Source organism: Nelusetta ayraudi, unplaced genomic scaffold, assembly GCF_046127955.1.
Source record: "Nelusetta ayraudi isolate G7.1 ecotype Tasmania unplaced genomic scaffold, CSIRO-AGI_Nayr_v1 ptg000011l, whole genome shotgun sequence".
NCBI lineage: Eukaryota > Metazoa > Chordata > Actinopteri > Tetraodontiformes > Monacanthidae > Nelusetta > Nelusetta ayraudi.
In genome coordinates this window covers 28,684,119-28,695,028 of record NW_027466061.1, presented here as the reverse complement: position 1 = coordinate 28,695,028, position 10,910 = coordinate 28,684,119, and the positions used below count along the sequence as shown (strand labels likewise).

Sequence of the window (10,910 nt, the reverse complement as noted above, 5' to 3'; positions counted from 1 at the left end):
AAAATATGACTAAGAAAGAAAATAACTTACTTAATAACTACTACTACTACTACTACTACTACTACTTATAATAATAATAATAATAATAATAATAATAATAATAATAATAATAATAATAATAATAATAATAATAATAATAAACGAGTCCTTAATGAAATGAGGAACTGTACATGAATATTGCCCCCTACACGGACAGTTTTACTCAAGAACACGGAAGTGTGGCCGGAAACGCGTGCGTCGTTGTTTTCATACCGACCAACTCAACATGAAGGAAGCGAACATGTCCGTCGCTGTGAGTTTGGGGTCTCTGCTTCAGGCAGAGCTCCGGGACGACGCTGCTCACCGGGACGGCGGCCTGTGTGTGGTGGGTGTCTTCGGGAAGAGCAACATGCAGTCGGCGGCGGCCAAGGAGTCTCTCCTCAACATGCTGGCGGACAAGCACATCTTCTCGCTATTCGGCGAGCCGGAGGACGGCGGCAGCCCGGACAGCCGCATTGAGACGTTCTACAACCCGGAGAGCCGAGTTCTCTACCTGCTGCTCTCATCCGCCTGGGACGGCCGGCAGCTCCTGCGGGCCTGTCAGTCCCTGAGCGCCGCCACCGGCCACGCCGACGCCCACGACTTCTGGAAGGGCCTGGAGAGGCAGCACTGCCTCCACCTGCTCTACATGTTCTCCGTGTGCCACGTCCTCCTGCTCGTCCACCCGAACCAGACCTTCGACGTTGCCTACGACCGGCTCTTCAGAGCCCTGGACTCGCTGCGGCAGAAGGTTCTGCCCCTGCTCCGGGCTGCCATCAAGGACTGCCCGGTGTCCAAAGAGTGGAAGGTGAACTGTCGGCCTTGTCCTCCGCGGCTCCTCTTCGTCTTCCAGATGAACGGCTCCCTCAAGGTCTCACTCCCTTCCTTTTTTTTTTCTTATCCATGCAGGACACAGACACTCATTGACATCATGAGTATAGTTTTGCTGTACATATATATTTTGATTCTGAGGTATGCTGAACACCTTCACAGAAGGATTTACGCTGAGACAATTCGACAATGTTGGTCTTTAAGTTCAGTTTCACATTTCTTGCTATTCCTATTTTCCATCCATTCATTTATCTTCTATAATCCTGCACTCAGCCTTGTGCGGGGTCTGCTGGAGCTGCTCCCAGCTGTCACAGGGTGAAGGCAGGTTTCCATTCACATGCATATATCTAAGGTCAATTTAAGGTTCCCTGTTCGCCTCACATGTGTGTTTTTGGACTATTGGATGAGCCAGGAGAGAACCCACGCAGACACAGGAGAGAACATGCATCTTCTGTATTGTCATGCAAAAAATAAAATAAAAATGACCGATCAGCTGACTTCCTCCTCAGGTTTCCGCCAACGGCTCCGAGTCTGCAGGGATGTCCGACAAGCCGAAGAAGCACTCGCCCCGGCGCCGGCTCCAGCACGCGCTGGAGGACCAGATCTACCGCATCTTCCGCAAGAGCCGCGTCCTCACCAACCAGAGCGGCAACTGTCTGTTCACCGTCCCCGCCAACCAGGCGTTTGTGTACGTGATACCGACGGTGGAGGAAGACCCCATCGGTGCCCTGCTCAGTCATCTGAGGTCCAACTGTATCCTGACCGAGCAGGACTCCTCGGTGCCGGTGTCGGGGCCGAGGCGCTACCAGCAGATGAGGCGCTCGGCCCGGCAGACGGCCACCAGCGGGGAGCCGTGCGTGGTGCCGATGGGCGGTCTGCCCACGGACTGCAGCCTCAAGGAGTTCCTGTGGCAGCACGTGGAGCTGGTGCTGTCCAAGAAAGGCTTCGACGACAGCGTCGGGCGGAACCCCCAGCCTTCGCATTTTGAGCTGCCCACCTACCCCAAGTGGGTCCAGGTGGCCTCCAGACTCCACCAGGTCCTCATCTGCAACACGGAGGAAGAAACGGCCGAGCTGGCCGCCAAGGTGCAGAGCCAGCTGAAGCTGCTGGAGGGTTTCCTGGAAGCCGACACCAAGTTCTCGGAGAACCGGTGCCAGAAGGCTCTGCCGCTGGCCCACAGCGCCTACCAGTCCAACCTGCCGCACAACTACACCACGGCGGTGCACAAGAACCAGCTGGCGCAGGCGCTGCGGGTCTACAGCCAGCACGCCCGCGGCGTGGCCTTCCAGCGCTACGCTCTGCAGCTCCACGAGGACTGCTACAAGTTCTGGAGCAACGGCCACCAGCTGTGCGAGGAGAGGAGTCTGACGGACCAGCACTGCGTCCACAAGTTCCACCTGCTGCCTCAGCCAGGTGAGTGTGACCTGGCACATCCTCCACCTCCTCGTGTGCGTCCCCACTCCCACGTCGTCCCTGAAGTCAACTGAAACACCACCTGATTAGATAACTATATACTACTTTAGTACTTTACTCGTACACAGTGCAGTGCAGTAAGACAGATACAGTGGGACAGGTCACAAACCGACCGTACACTACATACGCCACAATACATTAAGACAAAATGGTGCAACATGGTACAACAGGCCACGCAATACCAGACCAGCCATGTTCTAACCTGCTAAAGTGCAGATTAGAAGAGCTTGTGAAAAGATGATGTCACTGCAAGTGCGCTCGCTAGCAGCAAGACTGTAGTCATTTTAGCTGGAGGCTGCAAACAAAGGGTTTAATGATGCTATTTTCTGAAAATCTGTCAGAGTTTTTGGATTATTAGCGCCTAGCGTCATCACTTAAATGACACCTTTAAATGGTTTTGGACAAAAATAAAATCCAGATTTTTTTTTTCTCCGTAAACTTGGATTTTCAATTTAATTTTTTTTTTTTGTAAAACTGCAAAAGATAATCGAATAAATGATTAGAAATATTTTATCTTTATTTTAATAAAGAGAATAATAGTGAACAAATTTCCCTACTGGGAACAAAGTGCAACTGAAAGATTTTATAAATCCTCCTTGGGTTTAATAAAGTGACAACATTTACAGTCTTCTTGACCAAACAAAGATGAATCACTTGAAATTAATGAAGCGAGGAATTCACTTCCACCAAACTTCAGAATGAACAGTTTCTTCATAAACAAAGATGGAGTCCCCTTATTTGGGAATGAAGTGAAAACTTAAGAACCAAACACAAATGAAGGTTTTTCTATCATCTTGAACAACGATGAATGAAAATCAGGAAAATCAATTTTCAGATGTTCCTTTTTTTTTCTTTCTTTTTTTACATCGTCTTGACTAATAAATCCGATTTCAATTTAAAATTGATTAATCGCACAGCCCTAATAGTTGTGTTGATGAGAAACACAACTCATTGTGTCATTTCTCTGGGGTCTAATGAGTGACTCACCCCACGTCAGATGACTGTCACGAATGTTTCTAATGTGCGCGTTCCAACTGATGGAAAACAATACTGACGTCTGTGGGGGTTTTTGGTTTGTTTTGTTCTCTTCTGCAGGAGAGAAGCCGGACATTGACCACAACCCGCCCATCCTCTACCACAACAGCAGGGGGCGCTTCACCAGCTCCTGCAACTGTGGCAGGAAACAGGCGCCGCGCGAGGATCCGTTTGACGTCCAGGCCGCCAACTACGACTTTTACCAGGTCGGGAGTGACACGCAGCATTGAGACTGACTCGTTCAGTTCCCACTCTCATCATCTGCCTGTGAACAGACAGAGTTTAAACGCAGAGTCGCCGTCTCTCCTGCTCGTCTCCATATCTTCTCTCCTCACCGACAGATGCTGGAGGAGAAGTGCTGCGGGAAACTGGAGCGGGTGGACTTCCCGGTCTTCCAGCCCAGCACTCCCGACCCGGCGCCCGCCAGCAACCAGGCCGAGCAGCCCCCGACCGAGGCCCAGGGCCCCGCCGAGGCCGAGCGGCTGAAGGAGCAGACCGCGGCTCAGAGCCACACGCCGGGAGACCCCAGCCTCAGCCTGGCCCTCAGCCTGGGCCAGTCTGCCGACAGCCTGGGGCCCTACGGCGAGGGCGACGGCGCCGAGGCTCCGGTGCAGCAGAAGCGGCCGAGCCTGGTGGACCGGCAGCCCTCCACGGTGGAGTACCTCCCGGGAATGATGCACTCCGGCTGCCCCAAAGGCCTCCTGCCCAAGTTCTCCAGCTGGTCCCTGGTCAGACTGGGACCGGCCAAGTCCTACAACTGTCACGTTGGCCTGGAGCAGCCGGGCTTCCTCCCCGGCTCCTCCTTCCTCCTGCCGTGGGACCTGGTGATCCGCTCTCGCTCGGAGGAGGAGGCGGCGCTGACGGAGGCCCTAGACGGAGGCTCCTCCTCCTGGCCCGCCCCCAACAAAACCGTGGTGGGTAAGCGGGGGAGCACCAGTGGCCTCGGCAGGGGCCGCCGCCGGGACGACGTGGCTCGGGTCTACGTGGGCTTCGAGTACGAGGACGGCAGGGGCCGACGCTTCATCAGCTGCGGGCCTGACAAAATAGTCAAGGTGCTGGGCCCAGGGGGCGCCAAAGAGCCCGCGAGCAGGGTGCTGAACGCGGACATGCCGCTCTACATCCCCACGCCGTCCCAGGGCCGCAGCCTGAAGCCGCACTACGCCCTGCTGGTCCGCCTCTTCATCGTGGTGCCAGACGCCCCGCTGGAGGTCACCCTCAACCCACAGGTACACTGCACATGGTTCCAGTGACGTTTTGCTTTACATCGCCAGTGCTGGCCAGTAATCTATTACTAAGTAATCCAGTGCTGTAATTAAACTACCTTTTTAGTAACAGAGTAATGTGATGGGATTACTCTGGCGAAAATGGTCATTATATCATAATTACTTTATCAAGCAACGATTCCGTTACTTTTCTGAAATATTTTGCAAGCTAAAAAATGTCTTATTGTCCACAAAAAACGACCGACAACAGTGACGTCGCAGGTTGATGATGCAGCCGTGCATGCAACCTCATTCACATGCGACAAAGCCCCAAAACAAGCATGGCGGCAGCAAAAGAAAAAAAAACAGCGATTGCGTTTGATAGCTGGAAATGAGTTCATCTCGTCTGAATGAAAGAATACCGTGGTTCGTTGTGTGCAGGAAACGAGACGCTCTCAACTGTTACTGTACTATCTTTTTTTTTAAATTAAAGTAAGTAGTAATTGATTACTTATGAAACAAAGCGGTTAAAGAAGTAATTCGATTACTTTTTTTTTTAAAGAGTAATCAGTTTGATTACTTTTATGGAGTAATCCCAAACAACACTGTAACATTGCAGATCTGATCAGAACAGCTCTTCAAGAGAAATACTGTTGGACAGAGAAAAAAAAGGCTGTTATTTAATTCAATCGTGAAAGATGAGTCCCGACGCTTCCTCTCCAGTGACAGAGTCGCCTCTGAGTATTAACAAGTTTTTATTAATTAGGAAGGAAAATAAAAAAAAATCAGCCCCATTTGGAAACTGATGATGTTCACCAGAACAAAGAAGTGACACATTTCAGAGTGAAGTGTTAAATAACAGGAAGGAATCTTCAGCTTCCCCCCCCCCCCCCCCCATCTGACAGTTTGAGTTTTGGCTCCTCGCTGCTGATAAAGTGTCTTCTGCTCTCTGAGCCGTTGCTTCATTTTATACATGGATCATCAACCAGGCGGGTCATCTTTACTGCCGCGCCCTCCAGTGTTAGTCCTGCCCTCATAAAACACATCCTCCAGTGTCCAGAAGCTCAAGTTGTGCAGGTGGAAGATGAGGAAGATCTTTCAAGTTAGCAAGTTCACATTAAAAGCCAGTTGGTTAGCACCTGAGTGGATACAGACAGAGGTGCTGATTTTATCTTTGTGTTTTCATTCTTTTTTTGTTGCGGCATCGAGCCGGCGTTAACCTCCAGCGGCTCTCTTGACGTGCGTCGTGTCCTGACTGTGTTGCCTCCAGGTGCAGCCTGGGCCTCCTCCCTGCCCGACCTTCCACCCCGAACAGACTGACCTGGTGGTGCCGCCCGACGGCCTGTGGGTGCTGCGCTTCCCGTACTCCTACGCCACCGATCACGGCCCCTGTTACCCTCCCAAGGAGAACCAGCCGCTCAACAACTTCAAGGTGCTGCGGGGGATCCTGAAGGCCACCACCGCCGCCGCCGCCACCACCAACCCTCCAGCACAGTGAGGCCCAGTCCACGTCACCACGGCCGGAGTGTGGCCCCTCAAGCAAGCGGCCCCAGGAGCCTGAGTTCCTGAGCGGGGAGTCGGTGCCTGACGCCAGCGTCGTCCCTCCTGATCGAAGCTCCTCGGAGGAGAGACTGAAGTCTACACTTTGCATCCAGCGTTGAGTGAGGGACTTGTTGGGGGGGGGGCTGGGTATCAGGGAGCCAGCCCTCAACAGAGCTCCACCTGCTCTTTGTAAGATGGTTCCAGTCCGTCCCCTCCCTCCTCACCTGCAGGGCGGCCGCTGCGGCTGCAAATCAGCAGCCCAGAATTTTTTTTCATTTTAATTTTTTTCCCCCAGCAGCTTGGCCGCGATGGTCCAGCTGCGTGCGGAGGCGAGGAGGATGTCAACTCATCCTCCCTCGTTCTGAGCCAAACTCTTTCTGACACTTCTCATTTGAACAGGAGCGAGCGCTGTCCTGCGCAAAGGCGTCGACTGTCACTACAGAGTCAGACAACGTGCCAGAAGTTCAAGCATAGAAATTGATTGTTCACAGCAGAGTCACTGTCACTGCAATAATATTAATAATTAATGGCAAAATCTTCAGTGGGCAGAATTGGGATCTGAATCAAGATTGGTTGATCAGTACTTATTAAGTGGTGTTGTTTGAGTTTTCATTTAAACGTGTGAACATGTGAAACCAGTGGAGAGAAGAAAATAAGTGACTTGTGTTTTGCTTGATGACATCACAGCATAAAAAAATAATCACAACTCTGTGTCAGTTTTATATAAATATATATTATTATATTTCAAGGATAAATAAAATGTCACTTTGGTTTTTGGATCTATAAAGTACATTTATATTTGTTTTTTCAGGGGGGCGACACGGTGGCGCAGTGGTTAGCGCTGCCGCCTCACAGCAAGAAGGTCGTGGGTTCGATTTCCAGGGCCCGGGCCTGGGACCTTTCTGTGTGGAGTTTGCGTGGGTTCTCTCCGGGTTCTCCGGCTTCCTCCCACACTCCAAAAACATGCATGTGAGGTCAATTGAACATTCTAAATTGTCCATAGGTGTGCATGTGAGTGTGAATGGTTGTCTGTGTCTATGTGGCCCTGCGATGAACTGGCGACTTGTCCAGGGTGTCACCCTGCCTTCACCCTAAGACAGCTGGGAGAGGCTCCAGCAGACCCCCGTGACCCTGAATAGGAATAAGCGGGCATAGAAGATGAATGAATGAATGCTTTTTCAGGATGGCGACTGCTCCCAGATCAGCTTGGGAAGTATCATCACTGCCTCTTAAACGTCAAAGCAAACATCAGAAGTCCATATTTGTTACTTTTGATATAACGAGTGACTAACCCGCGTCATTCTTTTAACGAGGCTTTTCATTGATTTGCTATTATTTGTAATATTTGTCTCGCCTCAAGCAAGCGGCCAACAACATGTGGACACTCAACCGTAGCTCCTAATGTGGAGAGAAATCTGCAACTGAGAATCTCACTCAGGGAATTATAGCACCTACCGTACTTGGAGCTTTGTTACTTCCCATCTCTCAGAACATTATGGTCTACCCGCATTCTTACCACGGTGGCATATTATTATACTGCTGCAACAAATCATCACACGGCAGTGAAGATGTTCAGTTTCCCGGAACAAGGAAATGGACGGCGGTGACGTGCACACAGCCCCGAGGAATGTGGATAATAACAATTAGGTTAATAACAAAGCCCAGGGTCATAAAGTAGAAGCTGTGAGGACTTAAAAGAACACTACGTGTATTACTGGAGTCGTTGATTGCGTGATTTATCACAGTGTTTCACTGCAGATGATCACTGATATCTGATCGGCTTTGCCTTTCAACTGCCATTGCAAAGCCTTTCCACGTCACCTGCTTCTGCTGTTGATGGTCAAATAACAATGACAACAATAATAATAAGAACCTATTTCTTATTTATTTTGTGCAGCTCTAAAAACTAGTCTTTCACTTTTTGTGAAGTGAACATCATCATGGAAATAAAAGTGAGAATTTGTTGAGACTGGTGCCTGTTTTGGGTGAAACAGCAGCTTAGTCAATCCTTCAGAGACGCTCCAGCTACTGCAAACAGTAAATCTGGGATCCTGTGTGAAACAACAACATCTATAAAAAGCACCAAACAAACGTAAAGCTTTTCTGTTTCACCTGTGGACAGGTGAGTGGTGGCACAGGGAGGGGGGGCGGGGTTAAAGGCGGCCCACTTGTTGATCAGACTTCTGTGTTGCAGCCTGAGCACGGCTGTGCTAAAGTTCACTCAGTGCTCACAACAGCGGGAAGAAGACACCCAACTAGATGTTGTCTCAAACAATCGTCTGGAGGAACACCTGAGACTCGGATTCAACAATGTGAGTACAGCGGCACACACTGCCGACACGCCGAGGTCGTCAGTGTGTCTGAAGTGCGACCTTGATTGACGCACACAAGGTTAAGACGGTGTGTGAAAAGTGGGTGTATATATCTATTATATATCCATATACACACTTTTTTGGGGGGGTTGTGGGGGGGTCTTTATTTATTTATTTATTCAGGACTTGATTTTGGTGAATCTTTTGTTATACTTGAGTCGCCAATGGAAAAGATCGAGTTTAAAGAACAATGTCAAACATTGACATGTTTGAGTCACGCAGAAAAAAAAGAGCATAACCAATCACCACAGAGCGACGCTGGTCGTCTCCCAAACTGTTCCATTTATGTGACTTTGTCCTACTTGCAACATTTTTTTTCTTGTTTTCTTTTCGTAGGTCACATTTTGTTATATCGGACATTTTTTTCCTCCAAAGCTGATTTCGAGTAATTTTCCTGTTGTTGCCGAGCTAAAACCCTTTCAGCTTTATGTTTTCAAATGTATGTGTTCTGAAGTTTAGAATTTATTTGACTCCTTCTGGTCAGACTTTCCAACTCAGTAGGTCAAGAGGGGCTTTATATATATTATATATATGTATATATATTTACATAGAAAAGAAAAGACAAAAGGTCATGTTTAAAATTGTGAATTATTATTTTCTCTGTGAGCTGTTTTCTCCTGGGCCTTTTTTGTCAGGGATCATTTTTAAGTGAATTCTGCTCACTGTGTAGTGTGAGTTTCCCTTTATTCTGCCACTGGACAGACCAGTCCAACGCCACAGATTGAATTCCATCCTCCTTTGTGGTGACGTGGAGGTAGATCTCCAGACCATAATGCAACAAAGAACAGGGTCATTTCAAACTGACTGAAAGTGACAATCTCCCCCCCCCCCCTTGTTTGTTGTCAGAAGTGATCAATCTTAAACAAAAGCAACATGGCCACCAGGAAGTCGCCTGTTCAGAGACGGATCGTGTCCAAAGATGGCCACAACAACGTGCGCATTGACAACGTGGAGGGAATGGTCAAGCTCTACCTGCACGACATCTGGACCACCGTGGTGGACATGAAGTGGCGCTACAAGCTCACCCTCTTCGCCTCCACCTTTGTCATGACCTGGTTCATCTTCGGGGTCATCTTCTACCTCATCGGCCTGGGCAACGGAGACTTTGAGCCGGGCCTAAGTTCCAACCACACGCCTTGCGTGGACAACGTCCAGACCCTGACCGGAGCCTTCCTCTTCTCCCTGGAGTCCCAGACCACCATTGGCTACGGCTATCGGGTCATCTCCGAGGAATGCCCCCTGGCCATCTTCACCCTGGTGGCCCAGCTCGTCATCACCGGCCTCGCAGAGATCTTCGTCACGGGCGCCTTCCTGGCCAAACTGGCCCGTCCCAAGAAGAGAGCCGAGACCATCAAGTTTAGCCAGTCGGCCGTCATCTGCCGCCGCCAGGGCAAGCTATGCCTGATGGTGAGGGTGGCCAACATGAGGAAGAGCCTCCTCATCCAGTGTCAGCTGACCGGGAAGCTGCTCCACCCCAACGAGACGCAGGAGGGCGAGAAGACGCTGGTCCACCAGAGCTCCGTGGACTTCTACATGGACTCCAGTGGCGAGTGTCCCTTCCTCATCCTGCCGCTCACCTTTTACCACGTCCTGGACGAGAGCAGCCCGCTGGCCGGCCTCACCGCCAACAACCTGCTGAGCCGGGAGTTCGAGCTGCTCATCACCCTCAACGCCACCATGGAGTCCACGGCCGCCACGTGCCAGAGTCGCACCTCCTACGTGCCTCGGGAGATCCTGTGGGGTTATGAGTTCAAACCTGTGCTGTTTAGCACCACCGGCGGGCGATACGTGGCGGATTTCAACTTTTTTGACAAAGTGCAGGTGTGCAACGACCCAGAGTTCCACAGTCACAAGGCAGAGAAGCTGAAGCTGGAGGAGGGCTACAAGAAGAAGTAGAAGATGAGCCCTCACGCCACTGACTCAAGCATTCTGATGTACAACAGGGAAGAATGTGGTATCCAAATGCAGTGTCAAAACTCAGAGAAGTCCTTTTATGGAAGTGCATTTTCTTCTATTTTTTATTCTATTTTTATTAATTATTAATCATTACTAGTTTTTTTTTTTTCCTTAGATAAAGTCAGTATCAATTTATTGCAGGCAAATGACACTATAGCATTTAGGAATGAATCCTTGAATAGTATAGGTTCTTTACATGGTGTGTCTGGATTTTTAAAAAACAACAACATTTTTGTAAATAAAAATGTCTCTCTTGTACAATCTAGTGGTTTGTGGTTTGTGAAAAGAATGTATAATTGTCTCTAGTTAAATTACTATCTAATACCGGGGAACAATAAGTGACTAATTAACTGAGCCGATTAAGTCAGAAGGCAGGTGACGGAACCTGAAGGACAGAACTCGGCTCGGCAGTTTTGTTTTGTTTTGAGTTTTTGTTGAGTCAACACTCACAGGCAGCCGGCAGCCCAGTGTGTCTGGTCCA

At 49.6% G+C, this 10,910-nt stretch overlaps 2 protein-coding genes across 3 annotated transcripts; both read left to right on the top strand.

The window, feature by feature from the left end:
* The first annotated feature begins 232 nt into the window (after positions 1-232).
* On the top strand, positions 233-6,880 carry smg8 (SMG8 nonsense mediated mRNA decay factor). The gene is made up of 5 exons (XM_076022469.1): positions 233-889; positions 1,359-2,262; positions 3,418-3,563; positions 3,699-4,583; positions 5,830-6,880. Exons 1-5 carry the CDS (start codon positions 266-268, stop codon positions 6,055-6,057), a joined length of 2,787 nt encoding a protein of 928 aa, XP_075878584.1. The 5' UTR covers positions 233-265; the 3' UTR covers positions 6,058-6,880.
* Positions 6,881-8,266: 1,386 nt separating this feature from the next.
* Positions 8,267-10,692, top strand: kcnj15 (potassium inwardly rectifying channel subfamily J member 15). 2 transcript variants are annotated; one of them, XM_076022466.1, is made up of 2 exons: positions 8,267-8,413; positions 9,323-10,692. In XM_076022466.1, the coding sequence occupies exon 2, from the start codon at positions 9,347-9,349 to the stop codon at positions 10,367-10,369; it is 1,023 nt and encodes a 340-aa protein (XP_075878581.1). In that variant the 5' UTR covers positions 8,267-8,413; positions 9,323-9,346; the 3' UTR covers positions 10,370-10,692. The 2 variants fall into 2 exon arrangements, with proteins under 2 accessions (XP_075878581.1, XP_075878580.1); XM_076022465.1 differs by having other exon boundaries at positions 8,268-8,413; positions 9,320-10,692.
* Positions 10,693-10,910: the final 218 nt, after the last annotated feature.